Source organism: Glycine max, chromosome 13 (genome assembly GCF_000004515.6).
Source record: "Glycine max cultivar Williams 82 chromosome 13, Glycine_max_v4.0, whole genome shotgun sequence".
Lineage (NCBI taxonomy): Eukaryota > Viridiplantae > Streptophyta > Magnoliopsida > Fabales > Fabaceae > Glycine > Glycine max.
Genome location: NC_038249.2, coordinates 35,276,930 through 35,301,104, shown reverse-complemented (window position 1 = coordinate 35,301,104; position 24,175 = coordinate 35,276,930). Strand labels below are relative to the sequence as shown.

The following is a 24,175-nucleotide window of genomic DNA, read 5'->3' as shown; positions in this document are numbered from 1 at the left end:
AACTCACATATAATCAATAATAATGTTATTTAGTCTTCAACGTACGTACGATGTGATGTGTATTAATTTGATGTTCTACATTGTCATTTGTTTTTATAATTTTTTTCCTATTTGAATTTAATTAATGGTATTCACTGTAAAGGATGTTTTGGAACAACAGATTAAGAAAAGGAAGAAAAAAAATTCCATGTGACAGAAAATTTGAATCTCTGGAGGTGCACTTCAATAATTCCTCGTTTGAAATGAGAGAAAAATGAAGCTAAACGAATTTTGTGTGTATGTTAACGTTTATCGTCTTTTTTTTTCAATCTAAAAAAGACAATCAAGAAAGAAATGGATAGTAGGTAATCCCGAAATGACAAAAATATCCTATTTTTCATATATTTGGAACTGTTTAAATTAACTAACTTAGTTTTGTTTAGGACCAAATCAACTTGATTTGTTGATATACGATACTAATCTTAACACCAAACATAGTTAGATATATTGTAAAATTAAAACATATAACTAAAATTAAGATATATATATATATATATATATAAAATATTATAATATATTTCAAAATACATAATATGAATATAAATATAATATTATCTTGTTATACAAAACATATCTATATTTAGAAATTGTATCATCATTCATACATAATTATTTTTAAAAATATATTTTTTTAAAGAATAAATGACATTTTTTATAGCAAAAGAATAAATTACATTGAACCATGTTGAGATGATCATAAATTAATTCTCAAAATGCATTAGGTCTATTTTTTTAAATACAAACCCATCAAAAGTAACATTGAGGCAAGTCGGGAAAATGAAAACGTATAGGTCATGAACGCTCTCACTTAATATAATTACATTTTCTTTTCTATATATCCAAACAAGTAAACAAAAAACTAATATTTTCTTTCTCTTCATCTTTAATTTCCTTATCTTTCTTAATCTTTTTTTTTTAACCGCGGCTATCTCTCTTAATCTAACTAATCTAAAAATGTATCTTTTAATTTTCTTATTGTCTTCTCTACATCTTAATTTCTATCATAATTACTTCCTTCTTGTAAATTTTATTTGAAGATTATATTATATGAATCACCAGACCCAGGTTAAGGAATTTAATTAAAGAAAAATAGGTTGAATATTAATTTGTTTGAATAAGTACTTGTCGTTTGCATTATATGGAAAGCTGGTTCATATTATTGGAGCTTATCAATTCAAAAGCTCTCGATCAATTGATATATATATATATATAGACACACACACACACATTGTACTCTTCCCCCCTTCACTATGAATTTTCTCAGTAGGGTTTTTAATGAAACATTATTCAACAGCGCATGGAGGAATAAATACATTCTTTTTTCTCCTCTAAATTTTGTCCTATAGGATTTTCCCATGTAATATTCTTTAGTAATAGACATATAGGGCGGATCAGATAAAAATATATTTTAAAATCTTATGCAAACAAATGACAAAAAATAAGTTACGTACTTTTTTTAAAGAGAGATATGTACGTAGTTATTATACTTAAAATGGATTTTCTGTTATAATTTATAAGATCATCAGTATGTTTGAATGTTTTTTTTTACGATATGTTTGAATGTATTTATGTATCGTGTAGTAAATAGTAAATTTTATTCAAGCTTAGATTATATGTTCGTTAAGTATTTTAATTCTAACTAATTCTTCTTTAAGCTAATTAAAGTTGGTATTATGTATTTATTTATTATTTAAAAACATTTATTTTAATTATTGAATTTAAAATAAACCGGTATTCTATAATATATCCGTTGTTTATTTTATTAAAAAATATACAGATATTTCTGGTGGATTAAAAAACAGTCAAATAGACCTTGTATACGCATCCATTGACCAAGAAAAGAAATTTCTTTTCTTGGTGCACAACGGTTGCTGCACTTCGTTAATTTCTTTCTTGGTGAATTCATGAAAACATATGACCCGCCATGATTGAAGCCTATGAAAAGGACAGTGCTTAATTTCCTTCCAAGAGAAGAAAATTCAGTGCAAGTTCGTCATGCTTGATGTTTCTACGATAAATTAAACTTTCCATAAAAATTAATTAATCTATGGCTACAGACTTTGGTACATCCATGCACCAGTTACCAACTAGAAGGGATGCATCTTAGAATCCCTCTAACTTTTCTTTCTATTTACCTTTTTTTACACGGCGGTATGATAGATCGTATGGGCAAGGGCAGTTGTGACCAAGTCTTCCTAGTTCCTACCACCACACATCATAACCTATATTATGTCATCCCATCAAATTCAAATCCCACATATAATGGAAGGAATGACAAATGTATAGAAATGTTTTTATTGCTATATGGTTATTTAGATTTCATAAACTACATATATAAAAAGGTGGAGATCATTCGAATTGTTAATATGAAATTAATTAGGCTATATAATCTTAGTTTACCCCCACGATAAGATACAAGAATGAAATGATATTGTAAATTTGTATATATTGTGACTTTATTTTTATATATATACTCACACTCCCAATTCAATTTAGACTAAAAATGCGGAACCATCCAAGCATAGAAAAATACGTATAGGCAACAAATGTCGAACCACTTCAATAAGTAACTTTTGATAATCTTTGTTTACAAAAAAAAAAAATTCAAATATAAAAGTGTTTACAACAAATACAAAGTTAGTATTTCCTTAATTTTCTTTGTTTTCAAACTCATTCATTCTAACTGAGCGAATAAATAAACCTCACTTTGCTTCCATTGAACAATAATAGAAGTATGAATATCATTAATAAATTATTTAATTAATTAAAGAGTAAGAAATTTTAAATGGAGACAAAAATTAAGAATTGAACAAAAACTTGATATTTTTAAAAATAAGAGGATCAAATATATCTATTTTAAAATAAAAAACCAAAAATTATTGTAGACTTGACAAAATAAAAAAATAAAGTTCTATTTAACTTTTTTTTTCAGTTTAGTTATCTTATAATCAATGTAAAAAAACTGTTATAAAATGTGTTTTCTCCCTAGTGAATAGTTTATAAAATAATATATCCAAAAAAATATGAATCTTACATATTAATATCCTTAAAACACTGATTAAAAAAATTAAAAGACAATTTTTTATTAAAAATTATATGAAAACACGTTAAAAAATTATGAGGAATACGTTTTTGTCCATCTAAAAAATATTTTTTCCTTTTATTTTTTTAACCTATTCTAAAAGCATTGACATTTGTCAAAAAAATATTTAATAACTACAAAACTCAATTTAATAACTAGTGAATCAATCTAATCAAATTTATTGAGTTGACAGATTATACATACAAGTTAGATTACGTGATTTAAAGGATAATTAACTCAACCCAACTTATCTTAAAAAGTTAAATGAATTGATCGATCGAGTTCAATCAATTTTAATATTTCTGATCGAGTTAAAAATAACCTTTAATTAGATCATTTTCTAAAAAAAATGAAAAATAGGAGTTATGAACTCGGTCACTCCATAAAAACACACATTAACATGCTTTATTTTTATTAAGTATTAATCCAATACATCAAGAAGTACATATATATACTATTACATGCATGAATTTGAAGTGTAGGATCACCTAAATTGGTGGTGTTATTATTGTTGCATGGTTATTCATAATATGTAAAGTGGTAGATAGCAGCTACAGTTTGTAGGGTCTTTCACCAACAAAGTTGCCAGGGGGATCATAGTTGCAAGTGATGAAAGTGCCTCCGTTATCACATGTCACTTTGGCACATCCAAGACGCACCGAGTTAGCCCAAACGACCTGTGTGTAGTGCAGGCACTCTCCTCCAACACAAGAGTTAGAATCATAGTCATAGTTGGATTTCTCATCAACCCACATTTTCACTGCATCTGTGCCACTTAGTTCACCAGTGCTCATTGCAATATTCTCTCCGTATTCACCACCAGAGTGGATCAGTTGGCAGTCACCTTTGCGTTGATTAGCATAGCTCTCTGCATAAGCAGCAACCGTATCATCCCAAGCCAAACTTGGAACAATCACTGTTTGTCTTGGTGATTGAGAACCCACCTCTGCTCGTGCTGCATTGTGTGCATTCACGTAGTCTTCTGCTGAATCTTGAGCGTAGGCAACATCACCCACGATCACCAACCCCAACACACACATCACACAAAACGAAATCTTAATGCACATGTACCCCATTATATTAATTATGCTTAATAGTATCACTTTCTTTAGCTATATAGAAATTGATACTAAAAGGAAAGGTTTTTGATGAAAAAGGTTGGAGCTCGTCTTAGGTATTTATAGGTTTTTTTTTTTAACATGGAATGGAATAGAATGGAAGGTGGTGACATGCATGCGGAGGAATACGGACAATCATCTTTGACGGAAAAGTGAGATGGATGACTTTTTCTTTGTTCTTTGTTGTTTTTGGAAATTTTAAAAGTCTTTAATATTTTTTAAATGACCACTATCAATTTTAGCATGTGTATGTTATATTAAGGAAATCATATAAACCACTAGTAAAATGATCAGCAGCCAGAATGACACAAATAACTAATTTTAATAGAGCAACTGTGGCTCTAATATAATATAAAATTGTAGAAGTAGGTGATGCTCTAGCCATATATACATTGTCAAATTGAACTGTTAGGAAATTGGTATGCGTCTTTATCCAATTCGTTTATTTTATAAAGAAAAAACGAAAACTGACACATTCAAGGCCTTTGGATAAAGTTTTTGTGACAACTGATCGACTAAAATATTTATAATATTTAAATAACACTTTCAAAAGTGAAAATCAATCCAAGTCATTCCTGTACGTGTTGTACATGCATGCTATAATATTTATAATCTTGAGCGATTCTTACGTAATACACGCTACTTGTTAATTCATTGTGCTTTGAGATTTCAATCTCAGAAAGTGAAAACTTAAAGATGAACTGTGTTTCAATTTGTCCAATTGGGTTCGAGTCAGTATAAAATTTTGTAATCCAAGCTAGGCTATCCCAAAATTTTGATAACCATGAGCCATTTGAATTGGTATGAAATCAAATGGGTCAAACTGATGTGAACAAAATTAACCAGAAAAAAGTGCAACATGTAGAGAATTGGCAAATCAACTCAAAACTGGTAGCGCAACCAGTTTTAATTTTTTCTTTCTCAAGGCTATGCAACATGTGTTTTTGTAAAGTAAAATGATGTTGAGATTGTGTAATACATGATGGTTCTCGAGGATTGAAATATGCCATACTAATCCATAGGAAAAATAGTTTTTAAATATAGTTTTAAGTAAAAACTGTGTATGTATCAGAAGATAATCATATATTTTAGTTAGAAATAATTAATACGAGTAGAAAATTTCTCTCTTAAAATATTTAAACCAATTCAATATTCAGGAGTTGAACTTTCAAAATCACTTGTTAAAAAAAATCTTGTGTTGAATAATCCGCACCCTTGACAATTTTTAGAAATAATTTTTAGGACAGTGATTAATTAAGTTATCCCAAATAACCATGCATACATATACTAAACTTTAAATAGATCAAACGTTTGTGTTGGATAATTTTACAGTCAATATTTACTCATTATATTTTAAAAAGTATTTTATACAAATTAAGTTATATTTATTTAATGAATGTATTAAATAATTTTATAAAAAATCTAAATTTGATTTATTTAGCACAGACACACAGATAAAGAATTATTGGACGAAATAACTCTATCAAGTTACTTGTAAAATAGCTTTATCCTCTTCCTTGCCAATTCTATATATTGTTTTATGCAATATATATAATCATATTCTATATAATCTGTTTAATAAGTAAATAAAATTCTTATTAATTTAACAAATTTGATTAGAGATAATAAATCATTAAATTAGGAGTAATCTCATGGGATTGGTTGATGGAATAAATCTCAGTCTTGTATCTAATAAGTTATAGTTTAGGTCAAGCTCTCACTCATCTCCTAAACAGTAAGGAAAAATAATTAAATTAGGATTAAATTCTTCCATCAGTTTAATGATGACTCATCATTCAATTTTCGAAGTACTGGTAATTTGATTAAATAAAAGCATACTCACGTACTTATTGAGTTATTGTATTAATATTTTTTATTAAAATTCTCTCTGAATACAGGCTTTGGAAAATCATATATCTTTGTGTGTGTGGTAACAAAGGGAGAAAATTAATCGGGAAGTAAGTTCGAGACCTCTGCATGCAGTTAAATAAGGTTGTTCCCGCAATCAAATGAAACTTCATCCACGAAGGTGCATCATGCAGTTTGGATAAAGACGCACATATACCTATAATCTAGAAGTTCAATTTGGATTTTCATGCGAGCACTATACGGCTTGAACAACACCTACTCCTATATATATATATATATATATATATATATATATATATATATATATATACACGGTATTTGAGAAGATTTGTCATTGGAGCGAAAGTAGCTTTATTAATATTAATTATTTGTGTCATTATGGCTGCTGATCACTTTACTAGTGGCTTATATGACTTCCTTAATATAACATACACATGCTAAAATTGATAGTGGTCATTTAAAAAATATTAAAGACTTTTAAAATTTCCAACAACAACAAAGAACAAAGAAAAAGTCACCGATCTCACTTTTCCGTCAAAGATCATTGTTCGTATTCCTCCGGATGCATGTCACCACCTTCCATTCCATGTTAAAAAAAAACCCTATAAATACCTCAGACGAGCTCCAACCTTTTTCATCAAAAACCTTTCCTTTTAGTATCAATTTCTATATAGCTAAAGAAAGTGATACTATTAAGCATAATTAATATAATGGGGTACATGTGCATTAAGATTTCGTTTTGTGTGATGTGTGTGCTGGGGTTGGTGATCGTGGGTGATGTTGCCTACGCTCAAGATTCAGCAGAAGACTACGTGAATGCACACAATGCAGCACGAGCAGAGGTGGGTTCTCAATCACCAAGACAAACAGTGATTGTTCCAAGTTTGGCTTGGGATGATACGGTTGCTGCTTATGCAGAGAGCTATGCTAATCAACGCAAAGGTGACTGCCAACTGATCCACTCTGGTGGTGAATACGGAGAGAATATTGCAATGAGCACTGGTGAACTAAGTGGCACAGATGCAGTGAAAATGTGGGTTGATGAGAAATCCAACTATGACTATGATTCTAACTCTTGTGTTGGAGGAGAGTGCCTGCACTACACACAGGTCGTTTGGGCTAACTCGGTGCGTCTTGGATGTGCCAAAGTGACATGTGATAACGGAGGCACTTTCATCACTTGCAACTATGATCCCCCTGGCAACTTTGTTGGTGAAAGACCCTACAAACTGTAGCTGCTATCTACCACTTTACATATTATGAATAACCATGCAACAATAATAACACCATCAATTTAGGAGATCCTACACTTCAAATTCATGCATGTAATAATATATATACGTATTAATACTCAATAAAAATAAAATTTTAGCATGTGTGTTTTTATCGGATGACAAAGTTTATAATTCTTATTTTTTATTTTTTTTATATTGAGAAAAAGATCTAATTAAAAATCATTCTTAACTCTATCATAACTGGATTAGAAATGTTAAAATTGATTGAATTTGATCGATCAATCCATTTAACCCTCTAAAATGAGTTGGGTTGGATTAATTTTTTTTCAAATCACCTAATCTGACTTTCATATATAATTTGTCAACTGAATAAATAAATTTGTTTGAATTTGAGCGTTGTAGTTATTAAATATTTTTTGACAAATAATAAAAAGATTTATAAGAGAATATAGTAGGAGAACTTAGCATTGCTTTTTAATTAATTGGAACGATAGCTGGTCATTTTAACGATTTATTCTGCGCTGTTGCAACTTAAAATAACTCGATTTGAAAAGAGCATATATATTACAGATTGGAGATAATAACAATATTATACTGTCAAACTCCTACCTACCAAAAAAACTATTGTCAAACTCATACCCGATTTGAAGTCCATATATTTTTGGAGCCCAAAAGTAGATGAATTGGTCATACTATTGGATTGGGCTTCTCTGTATACTTCTATGAGCTGTTGTTAACTTGGAGGTGTAGGAAGCAACAACCACTTTTATGTGTTTTTAACTAATGCTGCACCAGCCAGGGCAGAATACTTGCTATTTTTTATGCAAAGCATTTAGTTCATAACTCACCATGGTTCATGTTGCTTGGAGCATCAAGACTGATTCTAGAAGTGGAGATAACAGGAAGGGGAACTTTCCAAGATACATATATGTTAATATATATTTCAAAATAATACGTATGCATATAAAAATAGAATTTAGTTTGTATGACTAAATCTTGTAAGTCGTAAAAAAAACAAAAAAAGTATACTTTACAATATAAAGGAAAATAAATTATTCAATATGAAAAAAAAAATCTCGTAATAAAAAACTATTCATATTATATCATATTTTAATAGTTTCAATCTAGTAAAAAAATAGTTTCTATCTTATCATTTGATTGTTCATCATCACTCAAAAAAATCGTCTATAAAACTGGTTTGTCAAAAGAAAGAACAATAATTTGAATTTAAGAATGTAAATATCTTTAAAACTCTAATTCTTTTTTTTAAGAGTTTTAGAGGAGATGAAGATTTGTATGTATAAGAACTAAATTTTGATGTCTATTTGGATTAAGCATACTTTTTTTCCATAGAATGGATAAAGAAATATCGCTTTAGTTTTTTTTGTAACCTATAGACTTAGTACGAACTTGATATGTACCTAAAAAGTATCCAAGCGAAGTATCCAATTTTTTTATAAAAAATGTATATTTGGTATGTACTTGGTATGCACCCAGCGAATACTAGAGGGGTACGACATGATTTTAGAATTATTCGTACTTACGACTTTAATAGAAAGTTAGACACTATTAGTGGTGCTTTTCTTATTTTGTTTGAATAGATTGCTGAATGAAATTTGAACAATTTGCTTCTTCACTTTTGCCCTGATACATATGCTAAAGTGGAAAAAAGATTGGAGGAGCCAACAGAATGGAATCTGTATATTTCTGCACTCATTGGCCTAATGGCCAACTTCTATTTGCATCTAAGATGACAAATCAATATTGATAGTGATTAAATCATAGTTGTGAAACTCGATTTAGTCCGATCGGTCGAATCAGTCTAATTGAGATCTGATGGTCTAATCAGGCCAGTTTTATTATTGGATCAGTTATGCAATTGATTTGGAATGCTCCTATCAAACCGCATGTTGCTTTGATGTCTCATTATTATCAAATTGTTATTTTGAATTTTGAAGTATAAATAGACTTTTCTATTATATATATATATATATAATTTTAAATTTTTAATATATATCAAGTCAAACCGGATCAATTACTAGTTCACCGATTGAATCACTAATCCATTAACTCACTATCTCCATCGCGTCAATGACTAAACTGGGTTACAACAATACTTTAAACAAAATATTATAAACATTACCGGCCGTCTAATTAATTATGGTTGACGATAAACACTTTTTGTTCATAAACAATTGCATAGAAGTTTAAGATAATTGAAATGCAGCTGAAAATGTACAACAGGAAACCTTCCCCATAATTACCATAAAAGCCATGAAGTTGAGTGGTCGATTTTTTCCTTAATCAGATATATGGACGTCCCAATAATAATCACAAAGCCCTCAAATAAAGACAATCAAGTAATAAATAACAAGGAAAACAAAATAAGAGAAAAGTTTAGCAACACAAATACTCCTAAAACATCTGTCAAAAAAACCAAATCCCACAGAAGAAGTAATGGCACCAGTTGCACATTCTTGACATTCTAAAAGAAATTATAAAATAGCGGCCAGAGTTAGAAAAGCATGAAAAGGGCCGCTGAGACAGCAAGAGTCATGCCAATTATTAATGTTGTGTAAGAAGAGGGCCTCCAAGCAGCTGTACCACAAAGCAAGGATATATTAAAATTGATTCCCTTATTAGATATGACGAGGAAACAAAGTCTACCCATATTAATATGTTTTAATTTCAAAATAGTAGGATAAACTGTTTTAGTTGGGCAATAACTTCAAAAACAAAGTCTAATATATTATTATTAGAAGTCCTCGTCCTCGTTAAATGATTCCTTATTTTGCTCAATTTGAATCATAAAATTACAAAGCTTTAACTTGACAGTGTTGTATATAAATAAACAGACATTCATTGTCCTAAAGTGTCTGATAAGCGGAAGTGCGGAACCTACACTACACACATACAAAACAGGTCTTACGTTTCAACAAATACATTCTATTTCGCTGATGCATGTTATATGGTCAGAACAACCCAGAGAGAGTTTCAGCCTTTCAGAATCAAACCAAGGTTTATAGCCTTCCCACATGGCTCTTATAGTTTTGTGCATATCAACCATCTTTGGCCTTTGCTTTAAAGATCCTTTAACACAGTCACATGCAACTTTGAGGAGACCAAGGATTTTATCGTCAAAACCCTTCCCTATGATAGATTCGTCAATGGTATCATAAAAATCTGCAGGATCAGTGAACAAGTTATTGCTGATATAGTTCATCAACTGACCATTAACACTGTCAGAAGAATCAGTCGTTGAACTTAATCTTTTCCCTGTTATAAGTTCAAAAAGGATTATTCCAAAGTCATAGACATCCTTCTCAACAGAACCCTTCACCCCATGTCCATCAATCAAAAACAATTTCGTTGTTATGAACAGAGAAGCTTCAGGTGGGGACAGTATGGACATAACAGCAACCACAGAGGGTATACTCACAAACAAAGAGGTGCAAAAGGAAACAACATTCAAGAGAAGGATCAAAAAGCCCACCTATTTGAAGGATTTCGTCTGAAGATTCCAATTAGAATTGCCAGCTCATGCAATCTTCCAATATCCTCCTGCGGATGCTGCATATCTGAGGAAAGCAGCCATAACAGAATTAGTTATGTAATATTCCTAGGATTATACCAATTCTAGAAGCAAATTATTCCTTCCTAGGATCTATAAATACAATGTAAATAACAGAAGGATAAATAAGAAAAATAGTTGGAATTCCTTATCTTGAACTTTTCCTTTCTTCCTTCTCTGGAGGAGCTGAACCTCTAAATCAGCCTAATTCATAACATTGGTGCTCTCGTTTCCATTACTACCATGACAGGACCCCACGACCCAACTTCACCAAATCTGGAAACCATTCTCACCCGACTCACTGACACTATGCAATCTATGAACCTCAAGCTCGATGAACTTCTTCATCGTCCCGCCTCCGTTTTTCCCCCACAGCCAGAACCCCCTCCCATTTCCCCTGTTCCTACGACACAACATAAAATGAAGTTAGAGGTTCCCCGTTTTGATGGAACGGAACCTTTAGGATGGATATTCAAAATCAATCAGTATTTCGAATATCATGGAACTCCTAAGCGAGAGCGTCTTACCATAGCTTCGTTTTATATGGAGGGAAGGGCACTTGCTTGGTTCCAATGGATGTCAAGCAATGCCCAGTTCACCTCGTGGCCTGGATTCCTACAAGCCCTGCAGACGAGATTTGCTCCGTCACAATACGAAGACCCAACCGGCATTTTATTTAAATTGACACAGAAAGGGACCGTGAGTCAGTACCTTTCGGAATTTGAAGACCTCGCGAATAGGGTTATCGGATTGCCATCCCCATTCCTTCTGAGCTGTTTCATCTCCGGTCTCACACCGGAGATTCGCAGAGAAGTTCAAGCTCATCAACCGCTCACCCTTGTTCAAGCCGCGGGACATGCCAAGCTTCAGGAAGAGAAATTTTCCGACAACCGCAACCCTCCACGTTCTCGCGCACCACCTCCGCAACCTAACCCCATTCGAGTTCTTCCTACTTCAGCAGAGCCGCGACCAACCCTACCACCCTTGCTGCCAGCTCCTCCGCGCCCTACACCGTCGTTGATGAAACGTCTCATGCCGGAAGAACTCACCTCACGCCGCGAGCGTGGGTTGTGCTTCACCTGTGATGAGCGTTACCATCGCGGCCATCGTTGCGCCGCTAGGGCTTTTCTTTTGGTAACTGAAGAAGAGGAACCCTCAGACTCTAAAATAGACCCACCTGACCCACCACCCGACCCGCCCGACGAACCCGACCCGTTTCAAGCCCAAATCAGCCTCAATTCATTTTCGGGCCACCTGGCACCTGAGGCCTTGCGTATGGCAGGAATTTTGGCCGACCATCGTGTGGTGCTGCTCGTTGACGGCGGCAGCACCCACAACTTCGTGCAGCCCACCCTGGTGACCCAATTGGGCCTCCCCTGCCGAAGCATCTCACCATTGCGCGTGATGGTTGGCAATGGCCAACACTTGGATTGTTCTGCGATTTGTGAAGGAGTTTCCATTATCATTCAAGACGTTAAGTTCACCTTGGACCTACACGTCTTGCCCATTGTAGGCGCTAACGTGGTCTTAGGAGTCCAGTGGCTTAAGACCCTGGGCCCAATTCTCACGGATTATGGGTCTTTGAAGATGCAATTCTTTTATCAAAACCAGTTGATAGAATTAAAAGGGGACACCGCGATTGACTCTAGCTTCCTCACTCACCATCAACTCCGGCGACTCTGCCGGACACAGACTCAAGCTTCATATTTTCACATAGCAATCATCACGGACGACCCTGAACCCCCACATTCTCAAACCTTACCCCCAGAAATCCAAGCCTTACTCACACACTTCTCCAACCTTTTCCAGAGCCCATCAGGACTACCCCCTAACCGTGTCACCGACCACCATATCCATCTTCTTCCCCACACCAGTCCTGTAAATGTGCGCCCCTACAGATATCCCCATTACCAGAAGAAGGAGATAGAGCAGCAGGTCAATGATATGCTACAAAAGGGACTTATCAGGCCAAGCACAAGCCCCTTCTCATCACCAGTTCTCCTCGTTCGTAAGCAAGATGGTTCGTGGCGATTTTGCGTTGATTACAGGGCTCTTAACGCCGTGACAATCCGTGACCGATTCCCAATTCCTACAATTGACGAATTGCTGGATGAATTGGGAGGAGCTCAGTATTTTTCCAAGCTTGATTTACTCCAAGGATATCACCAAATCCGCATGCATGCCTCTGACATACCTAAGACTGCTTTCAGAACCCACCATGGACATTACGAATTTAAAGTAATGCCATTTGGGCTCTGCAATGCACCAAGCTCCTTTCAGGCCACCATGAATAGCATATTCCGGCAGCATCTTCGCCACTTTATCATCGTTTTCTTCGATGATATTTTGGTGTATAGCACCTCCTTCGAAGCTCATCTTCACCACTTGACTATCACATTCCAGGTCCTTCTTGATAATAATTTTGTACTGAAACTTTCAAAATGTTCCTTTGCGCAGAAACAGGTTGAGTACCTTGGTCGTGTCGTATCTCACAAGGGGGTTGAACCAGTAGTCTCGAAGATCGAAGCTATTCAGCAATGGCCGACACCCAAATCGGCAAAAGCAGTTAAGAGCTTTTTGGGACTTGCGGGGTTTTACAGGAGATTTATTCGTAATTATGCCACCATTGCTGCTCCATTAGTTCGACTCACGGCTAAGGATTCTTTTGACTGGTCTCCTCAAACACAAGAAGCTTTTGATCAGTTGAAGACAGCTCTCTCTACTGCTCCCGTCTTAGCTCTTTCGGACTTCACCATACCATTCACCGTCGAGACTGATGCCTCTGGTATTGGCATGGGTGCCGTGCTCACCCAGAAGGGACACCCTGTAGCGTTTTTCAGTAAACCTTTCACCCCCAAGCTCGCCGTGGCCTCCACTTATGTCCGTGAGTTAGTTGCCATCACCACCGCGGTCAAACGATGGCGACAATACCTGTTGGGTCAACGCTTCATCATTATAACGGACCATCGTAGCCTCAAGGAATTACTTACCCAAGTAATTCAAACTCCTGAGCAGCATAAATACTTGGCTCGGCTTTTGGGATATGACTATGTAATTCAGTTCCGTTCCGGGCATTAGAATCAAGTCGCAGATGCATTATCCCGACAACCTGAGTCAGAACTTTCTCATTGTTTGGTCCTCTCCGTTCCTTCTCTGACCTTCCTGGAAGAATTGCACCGACAATTGGAAGCTCACCCTGAATTCTGTCACCGGAAACAGGAAATTCGGAACGAGCCTGATAAACATCCCTCATTCTCGATTTCCCAGGAATTAATTTTAACAGGGGGACGAATCTGGCTTCCTAGAGACCTTCCCCTCACGGCCACATTACTTCAGGAATACCACACGACTCCAACAGGGGGTCACGCCGGAATCACAAAGACATTAGCTCGAATTTCAGAGAACTTCACTTGGACCGGTCTCAGAGAAGATGTCAAGCAATTTGTGGCAAATTGCATGGATTGTCAGGTCACTAAGTACCAGACACAACGCGTCGCAGGACTATTATGCCCCTTACCGGTGCCCCATCGACCTTGGGAGGACCTCTCGTTAGATTTCATTGTCGGCCTGCCGGCGTATCACGAAAAACCACAATTCTCGTGGTGGTGGACCGTTTTTCGAAGGGGATTCATCTGGGAATGTTACCAACGTCTCACACTGCTCATATGGTGGCATCCTTGTTCGTCGACATGGTGGTTAAAATACATGGGATTCCTCGAAGCTTGGTTTCCGATAGGGACCCCCTCTTTATCAGCAAGTTTTGGCAAGAGCTGTTCAAGGCTAGCGGCACTCATTTACGCATGAGCTCTGCGTACCATCCGCAGAGCGATGGACAAACAGAGGTGCTGAACAGGATAGTAGAGCAGTATCTCAGAGCTTTCGTTCACAAGAGGCCAAACCGGTGGGGGAAGCTTTTGCCATGGATTGAGTGGTCCCATAACACATCGTGGAATGCCGGTACTGGGACGACTCCTTATGAGGTCACATTTGGGAAGAAGCCCTTCAATTTCCCTGAGTACATCACGGGAACTTCAAACATAGAAGCAGTGGAACACTTACTCACTGATCGAGATGCGACTTTCCAAACAATTCGTAAGAAGCTACTTAAAGCTCAAGAGATTATGAAGAGGCAAGCAGATAGCAAGAGACGTGATGTCCAATATCAAAAGGGTGACTGGGTCCTTCTTCGTCTTCGCCCTCTCTGACAAACCTCCGTGAAAGGACCACAACCAACTGCCGGAAAGCTCGCGAAGCGTTTCTATGGACCCTTCCAGGTGGAAGACCGCATTGGCACAGTAGCTTATAAATTGAAGTTACCAGAATCAGCCAGGATTCACCCTGTATTTCATTGCTCTAAGCTTAAGCCATTTCGAGGGAACCCAGAGCAACATTCAGAATTGAATTTGCCCCCCACTTTTATCCATGACCAACCAGTTGTACACCCTTTAGCTATTTTGGATTCCAGGAAAAATCCGGCAACAGGAACTTGGGAGGTGCTGATTCAATGGGAGGGTCTCTCTCCTGATGAGACTTCATGGGAGGATTGGGAACAGTTACAGCAAGACTTCCACCTTGAGGACAAGGTGCGTCTACAAGGGCCGAAGAGTGTTATGAACAAAGAAGCTTCAGGTGGGGACAGTATGGACATAACAGCAACCACAGAGGGTATACTCACAAACAAAGAGGTGCAAAAGGAAACAACATTCAAGAGAAGGATCAAAAAGCCCACCTATTTGAAGGATTTCGTCTGAAGATTCCAATTAGAATTGCCAGCTCATGCAATCTTCCAATATCCTCCTGCGGATGCTGCATATCTGAGGAAAGCAGCCATAACAGAATTAGTTATGTAATATTCCTAGGATTATACCAATTCTAGAAGCAAATTATTCCTTCCTAGGATCTATAAATACAATGTAAATAACAGAAGGATAAATAAGAAAAATAGTTGGAATTCCTTATCTTGAACTTTTCCTTTCTTCCTTCTCTGGAGGAGCTGAACCTCTAAATCAGCCTAATTCATAACATTCATCCTCACATGATCTTCAACTGTATGGTTTAGAAATTTTGCCTTCTCAAAATTGGATATTTTTGGCTCAAAATACCTGTCTAGCAAGACACACTCTGAATCTAAATTAAGATGGAATATCTTGCACCTTTTGTGGAGCCAAGATAAACCTCTTGCAATCCCAAGTGCAATGTGAATTCTCTCTGGCCATTCTAGTTTTATTTTTTGATCTCCTTCATCAGAATGGAACCAATCACTGAGTCTTCCATTAGACATGTACTTATACACCAAAATCCTTTCTCTTTTTTCTATGCAGAATCCTACCAATGGAGCTATGTTTCTGTGCCTGTGTCTCCCCAGAATCATTGTTTCAAGCAAGAATTCCCTCTTGTATTCATCAGCGCCATATAGTCTCTTAACTGCTAGAAAACAGTTATTTGGTACCTTTGCCTTGTACATAATCCCTGTCGTTCCTATCCCTAAAACGTTATCTGTGCTAAAGTAATCGGTTGCCTTGCATAATTCCTTGAAGCTCATTCTAGGAATCAATCTCTCCAACAATCTTGATAGCTTAGATGAAATATATGTCACAATCTTGATATATCATGGACATAAAAATTTGAAAATAAATACGTGACGTGACCTTAAAGTAATGACATCAGTGTTTGATCTCAAATATCATGTGCTCACAACTGATCAATAGAGAAACAGAGAGAGAGAGAGAGAGAGAGAGAGAGAGTACCTCTTTGCTTCCTTGCTCTTGCATGGCTAGTGGTAGCAATTCAGCTTCTTGTCTAGTGTTCTTTTGATGGTTCTGCTTCTTCATTAAGGGATGAATAGCGTTACTCCTCCTCTTTTTGAATTCTGTCCAAGGGGCATAGTAGACCATGAAAGATACTAGGACAGAAGTTGCTGAAGAAACAAAACCAATAATAAATCGAGTTATTTTAAGTTGCAACAGCGCAGAATAAATCGTTAAAATGACCAGCTATCGTTCCAATTAATTAAAAAGCAATGCTAAGTTCTCCTACTATATTCTCTTATAAATCTTTTTATTACCTTTTATGATAAGTATTCATAAAATGTAATAGGATGATTTATAGGAAGATATGTAAGAGGATTAAAAATTATTCTTAATTAAATCTAACTAATCCTTGCTAGATGTGTCGTGAAAATTAAGAATTGAACAAAAATGATATATTTTTAAAAAATAAGAGAATCAAATGTATCTATTTTAAAATAAGAAAACAAAAATTATTGTAGAGTTGATAAAATAAAAAAACCAAAGTTGTATTTTTTTTTCTTTCAATTTAGTTATCTTATAACCAATGTAAAAAAAACTATTATAAAATGTGTTTTTTGTCCTAGTGAATAGTTTACAAAATAAGATATAAAAAAAATGTTAATCTTACTTATCAATATCCTTAAAATACTTATTAAGAAATTAAAAGAGAATTTTTTTATTAAAAATTATGAGGAACATGTTTTTCTCCATCTCAATAAAATATTTATTTATTTATTTTCTTAACCTATTCTAAAAACATTCATCGACATTTGTCAAAAAATAATTAATAACTACAAAACTGAATCCAATGACTAGTGAATCAATCCAATCAAATTTATTGAGTTGACAAACTATAAATGAAAAAGTCAGATCAGGTGGTTTGAAAGAAAATTAACTCAGCCCAACTCATTTTAAAAGGTTAAATGAATTGATCGAGCGAGTTCAATCAATTTTAACATTTCTGATCCAGTTGTGATCGAGTTAAGAATAATCTTTAATTAAATCTTTTTTTCAATATAAAAAAATTAAAAAATAAGAATAATGTACTTAGTCACCCGGTAAAAACACACAGGGAACATCCTTTATTTTTATTGAGTATTAATACGTATATATATTATAACATGCATGAATTTGAAGTGTAGGATCACCTAAATTGGTGGTGTTATTATTGTTGCATGGTTATTCATAATATGTAAAGTGGTAGATAGCAGCTACAGTTTGTAGGGTCTTTCACCAACAAAGTTGCCAGGGGGATCATAGTTGCAAGTGATGAAAGTGCCTCCGTTATCACATGTCACTTTGGCACATCCAAGACGCACCGAGTTAGCCCAAACGACCTGTGTGTAGTGCAGGCACTCTCCTCCAACACAAGAGTTAGAATCATAGTCATAGTTGGATTTCTCATCAACCCACATTTTCACTGCATCTGTGCCACTTAGTTCACCAGTGCTCATTGCAATATTCTCTCCGTATTCACCACCAGAGTGGATCAGTTGGCAGTCACCTTTGCGTTGATTAGCATAGCTCTCTGCATAAGCAGCAACCGTATCATCCCAAGCCAAACTTGGAACAATCACTGTTTGTCTTGGTGATTGAGAACCCACCTCTGCTCGTGCTGCATTGTGTGCATTCACGTAGTCTTCTGCTGAATCTTGAGCGTAGGCAACATCACCCACGATCACCAACCCCAACACACACATCACACAAAACGAAATCTTAATGCACATGTACCCCATTATATTAATTATGCTTAATAGTATCACTTTCTTTAGCTATATAGAAATTGATACTAAAAGGAAAGGTTTTTGATGAAAAAGGTTGGAGCTCGTCTTAGGTATTTATAGGTTTTTTTTTTTAACATGGAATGGAATAGAATGGAAGGTGGTGACATGCATGCGGAGGAATACGGACAATCATCTTTGACGGAAAAGTGAGATGGATGACTTTTTCTTTGTTCTTTGTTGTTTTTGGAAATTTTAAAAGTCTTTAATATTTTTTAAATGACCACTATCAATTTTAGCATGTGTATGTTATATTAAGGAAATCATATAAACCACTAGTAAAATTTTAGCATGTGTGTTTTTATCGGATGACAAAGTTCATAATTCTTATTTTTTATTTTTTTTATATTGAGAAAAAGATCTAATTAAAAATCATTCTTAACTCTATCATAACTGGATTAGAAATGTTAAAATTGATTGAATTTGATCGATCAATCCATTTAACCCTCTAAAATGAGTTGGGTTGGATTAATTTTTTTTCAAATCACCTAATCTGACTTTCATATATAATTTGTCAACTGAATAAATAAATTTGTTTGAATTTGAGCGTTGTAGTTATTAAATATTTTTTGACAAATAATAAAAAGATTTATAAGAGAATATAGTAGGAGAACTTAGCATTGCTTTTTAATTAATTGGAACGATAGCTGGTCATTTTAACGATTTATTCTGCGCTGTTGCAACTTAAAATAACTCGATTTGAAAAGAGCATATATATTACAGATTGGAGATAATAACAATATTATACTGTCAAACTCCTACCTACCAAAAAAACTATTGTCAAACTCATACCCGATTTGAAGTCCATATATTTTTGGAGCCCAAAAGTAGATGAATTGGTCATACTATTGGATTGGGCTTCTCTGTATACTTCTATGAGCTGTTGTTAACTTGGAGGTGTAGGAAGCAACAACCACTTTTATGTGTTTTTAACTAATGCTGCACCAGCCAGGGCAGAATACTTGCTATTTTTTATGCAAAGCATTTAGTTCATAACTCACCATGGTTCATGTTGCTTGGAGCATCAAGACTGATTCTAGAAGTGGAGATAACAGGAAGGGGAACTTTCCAAGATACATATATGTTAATATATATTTCAAAATAATACGTATGCATATAAAAATAGAATTTAGTTTGTATGACTAAATCTTGTAAGTCGTAAAAAAAACAAAAAAAGTATACTTTACAATATAAAGGAAAATAAATTATTCAATATGAAAAAAAAAATCTCGTAATAAAAAACTATTCATATTATATCATATTTTAATAGTTTCAATCTAGTAAAAAAATAGTTTCTATCTTATCATTTGATTGTTCATCATCACTCAAAAAAATCGTCTATAAAACTGGTTTGTCAAAAGAAAGAACAATAATTTGAATTTAAGAATGTAAATATCTTTAAAACTCTAATTCTTTTTTTTAAGAGTTTTAGAGGAGATGAAGATTTGTATGTATAAGAACTAAATTTTGATGTCTATTTGGATTAAGCATACTTTTTTTCCATAGAATGGATAAAGAAATATCGCTTTAGTTTTTTTTGTAACCTATAGACTTAGTACGAACTTGATATGTACCTAAAAAGTATCCAAGCGAAGTATCCAATTTTTTTATAAAAAATGTATATTTGGTATGTACTTGGTATGCACCCAGCGAATACTAGAGGGGTACGACATGATTTTAGAATTATTCGTACTTACGACTTTAATAGAAAGTTAGACACTATTAGTGGTGCTTTTCTTATTTTGTTTGAATAGATTGCTGAATGAAATTTGAACAATTTGCTTCTTCACTTTTGCCCTGATACATATGCTAAAGTGGAAAAAAGATTGGAGGAGCCAACAGAATGGAATCTGTATATTTCTGCACTCATTGGCCTAATGGCCAACTTCTATTTGCATCTAAGATGACAAATCAATATTGATAGTGATTAAATCATAGTTGTGAAACTCGATTTAGTCCGATCGGTCGAATCAGTCTAATTGAGATCTGATGGTCTAATCAGGCCAGTTTTATTATTGGATCAGTTATGCAATTGATTTGGAATGCTCCTATCAAACCGCATGTTGCTTTGATGTTTCATTATTATCAAATTGTTATTTTGAATTTTGAAGTATAAATAGACTTTTCTATTATATATATATATAATTTTAAATTTTTAATATATATCAAGTCAAACCGGATCAATTACTAGTTCACCGATTGAATCACTAATCCATTAACTCACTATCTCCATCGCGTCAATGACTAAACTGGGTTACAACAATACTTTAAACAAAATATTATAAACATTACCGGCCGTCTAATTAATTATGGTTGACGATAAACACTTTTTGTTCATAAACAATTGCATAGAAGTTTAAGATAATTGAAATGCAGCTGAAAATGTACAACAGGAAACCTTCCCCATAATTACCATAAAAGCCATGAAGTTGAGTGGTCGATTTTTTCCTTAATCAGATATATGGACGTCCCAATAATAATCACAAAGCCCTCAAATAAAGACAATCAAGTAAATAAATAACAAGGAAAACAAAATAAGAGAAAAGTTTAGCAACACAAATACTCCTAAAACATCTGTCAAAAAAACCAAATCCCACAGAAGAAGTAATGGCACCAGTTGCACATTCTTGACATTCTAAAAGAAATTATAAAATAGCGGCCAGAGTTAGAAAAGCATGAAAAGGGCCGCTGAGACAGCAAGAGTCATGCCAATTATTAATGTTGTGTAAGAAGAGGGCCTCCAAGCAGCTGTACCACAAAGCAAGGATATATTAAAATTGATTCCCTTATTAGATATGACGAGGAAACAAAGTCTACCCATATTAATATGTTTTAATTTCAAAATAGTAGGATAAACTGTTTTAGTTGGGCAATAACTTCAAAAACAAAGTCTAATATATTATTATTAGAAGTCCTCGTCCTCGTTAAATGATTCCTTATTTTGCTCAATTTGAATCATAAAATTACAAAGCTTTAACTTGACAGTGTTGTATATAAATAAACAGACATTCATTGTCCTAAAGTGTCTGATAAGCGGAAGTGCGGAACCTACACTACACACATACAAAACAGGTCTTACGTTTCAACAAATACATTCTATTTCGCTGATGCATGTTATATGGTCAGAACAACCCAGAGAGAGTTTCAGCCTTTCAGAATCAAACCAAGGTTTATAGCCTTCCCACATGGCTCTTATAGTTTTGTGCATATCAACCATCTTTGGCCTTTGCTTTAAAGATCCTTTAACACAGTCACATGCAACTTTGAGGAGACCAAGGATTTTATCGTCAAAACCCTTCCCTATGATAGATTCGTCAATGGTATCATAAAAATCTGCAGGATCAGTGAACAAGTTATTGCTGATATAGTTCATCAACTGACCATTAACACTGTCAGAAGAATCAGTCGTTGAACTTAATCTTTTCCCTGTTATAAGTTCAAAAAGGATTATTCCAAAGTCATAGACATCCTTCTCAACAGAACCCTTCACCCCATGTCCATCAATCAAAAACAATTTCATTGTTATGAACAGAGAAGCTTCAGGTGGGGACAGTATGGACATAACAGCAACCACAGAGGGTATACTCACAAACAAAGAGGTGCACACTCTGAATCTAAATTAAGATGGAATATCTTGCACCTTTTGTGGAGCCAAGATAAACCTCTTGCAATCCCAAGTGCAATGTGAATTCTCTCTGGCCATTCTAGTTTTATTTTTTGATCTCCTTCATCAGAATGGAACCAATCACTGAGTCTTCCATTAGACATGTACTTATACACCAAAATCCTTTCTCTTTTTTCTATGCAGAATCCTACCAATGGAGCTATGTTTCTGTGCCTGTGTCTCCCCAGAATCATTGTTTCAAGCAAGAATTCCCTCTTGTATTCATCAGCGCCATATAGTCTCTTAACTGCTAGAAAACAGTTATTTGGTACCTTTGCCTTGTACATAATCCCTGTCGTTCCTATCCCTAAAACGTTATCTGTGCTAAAGTAATCGGTTGCCTTGCATAATTCCTTGAAGCTCATTCTAGGAATCAATCTCTCCAACAATCTTGATAGCTGTAGATGAAATGTCACAATCTTGGCATTTCATGGACAGTAAAATTTGAAAATAATTAAATATGTAGCATATATGACCTTAATATATGATGTACAAACAGAGATTACATTAGATTTTCATAATTAGGAATCAATCTCTCCAACAATCTTGGTAGCTTAGATGAAATATATGTCACAATCTTGATATATCATGGACATAAAAATTTGAAAATAAATACGTGACGTGACCTTAAAGTAATGATATCAGTGTTTGATCTCAAATATCATGTGCTCACAACTGATCAATAGAGAAACAGAGAGAGAGAGAGAAAGAGAGAGTACCTCTTTGCTTCCTTGCTCTTGCATGGCTAGTGGTAGCAATTCAGCTTCTTGTCTAGTGTTCTTTTGAAGGTTCTGCTTCTTCATTAAGGGATGAATAGCGTTACTCCTCCTCTTTTTGAATTCTGTCCAAGGGGCATAGTAGACCATGAAAGATACTAGGACAGAAGTTGCTGAAGAAACAAAACCAATAATAAAACTATACCAAAACGTTCTACCAAACAAGCTTTCGTCACAGCTTCCTAGTGCTCCCCCACAGAGTCCACTATTATTTGCATAGCTCAAACTCACATTAACATTGCTGACAAAAACAGGCACTGGCCCTTCTAACAAGTTGTTAGCAACACTAAAATCTATAAGCTGGGAAAGCAACCCAAGTTCTTGTGGGATTTGGCCACTTAACTGGTTGCTATCAAGTCTTAGGGTAATTAAGCCTGACAAATCGGCAATACCCTTTGGAATTTCACCATAGAAATTGTTATTTGAGAGATCGAGTGAGGTCAGATATGTCAACTGACTAGTTGAGATATCAGAAAGGATATATCCAGAAAGCTCGTTGTGTGAGAGGTTCAGAGTCTGCAACCATGCGAAATTTTCAACGCAACTAGGAAACTGGCCCTTCAGCCCCTTGTTAGAAAGACTGAGACCGATTACTTTCACGTTATTCCAGCATTCAACACCGCTAAATCTACACATGTCACCTTCAGTGTTGCTCTTGAAATCCCAGCTAGATAAGTGATTAAACTGATCCAATTTCTTGATGGTTTGCAAGCAATAGACGTCACTTTCAGCATCCAAACCTGCCAAAAAGAGACAGAATAATGACCCCAAGAAAATAGGGAGAACATTAAAATTTTTAGTGGTAGGCTTCATTTTTGTAGACATATTGCGACATCAAAACTAGTGAAGATGGACAAATTGCAAGATATAGTTCATCTTTAAGTTTCTTCTTTCTGAGGTAATTTGCCTCTATTGAAATCTCAAAGATGAAAGAATTAATTAACATGTACAGTGAAGGTAAGAACCGCGGGCAAGGCTATATATATATATCATGACATGCATGTCAAAAACAACAGGGGAATTAATATATGACTATACATGAGTTGAATTAGTTTTCATTTTCCAAGTTACTGCGTATTTTATAATTTCCTAGTCAGTTGTTTGTAGTGATGAAATGGCGAAAACTTCCAAACGCCCTGACTGTGTCAAAGTTTTGTTTTCTTTTTTGGTTACTAAATAAACTGAATCAAGATCCATATAGCATAGCAGTTTCCTAGAAGTTCAATTTGAATTTTCACATAAACACAATAT

At 34.7% G+C, this 24,175-nt stretch overlaps 4 protein-coding genes and 1 long non-coding RNA gene across 5 annotated transcripts; 2 read left to right on the top strand and 3 right to left on the bottom strand.

The window, feature by feature from the left end:
* Window positions 1-3,494: 3,494 nt before the first annotated feature.
* On the bottom strand, window positions 3,495-4,277 carry PR1-5 (pathogenesis-related protein 1). The gene has a single exon (NM_001371204.1). It carries the CDS (start codon window positions 4,195-4,197, stop codon window positions 3,673-3,675), a length of 525 nt encoding a protein of 174 aa, NP_001358133.1. The 5' UTR covers window positions 4,198-4,277; the 3' UTR covers window positions 3,495-3,672.
* A 2,467-nt stretch (window positions 4,278-6,744) lies between these two features.
* Window positions 6,745-7,467, top strand: PR1-3 (pathogenesis-related protein 1). The gene has a single exon (NM_001371192.1). The coding sequence runs from the start codon at window positions 6,819-6,821 to the stop codon at window positions 7,341-7,343; it is 525 nt and encodes a 174-aa protein (NP_001358121.1). The 5' UTR covers window positions 6,745-6,818; the 3' UTR covers window positions 7,344-7,467.
* Window positions 7,468-9,777: 2,310 nt separating this feature from the next.
* On the bottom strand, window positions 9,778-24,141 carry LOC106795644 (probably inactive leucine-rich repeat receptor-like protein kinase At5g48380). Its single transcript, XM_026124888.2, has 5 exons — window positions 23,053-24,141; window positions 16,662-16,846; window positions 15,942-16,489; window positions 10,237-10,711; window positions 9,778-10,210 (listed from the first exon to the last, which is right to left on the bottom strand). Exons 1-4 carry the CDS (start codon window positions 23,747-23,749, stop codon window positions 10,276-10,278), a joined length of 1,866 nt encoding a protein of 621 aa, XP_025980673.2. The 5' UTR covers window positions 23,750-24,141; the 3' UTR covers window positions 9,778-10,210; window positions 10,237-10,275.
* On the top strand, window positions 10,372-15,872 carry LOC121173334 (uncharacterized). Its single transcript, XR_005887966.1, has 2 exons — window positions 10,372-10,736; window positions 15,544-15,872. It is a non-coding gene; the product is annotated as an uncharacterized lncRNA (long non-coding RNA).
* Window positions 17,749-18,514, bottom strand: PR1-4 (pathogenesis-related protein 1). Its single transcript, NM_001371203.1, has one exon. The coding sequence runs from the start codon at window positions 18,437-18,439 to the stop codon at window positions 17,915-17,917; it is 525 nt and encodes a 174-aa protein (NP_001358132.1). The 5' UTR covers window positions 18,440-18,514; the 3' UTR covers window positions 17,749-17,914.
* Window positions 24,142-24,175: the final 34 nt, after the last annotated feature.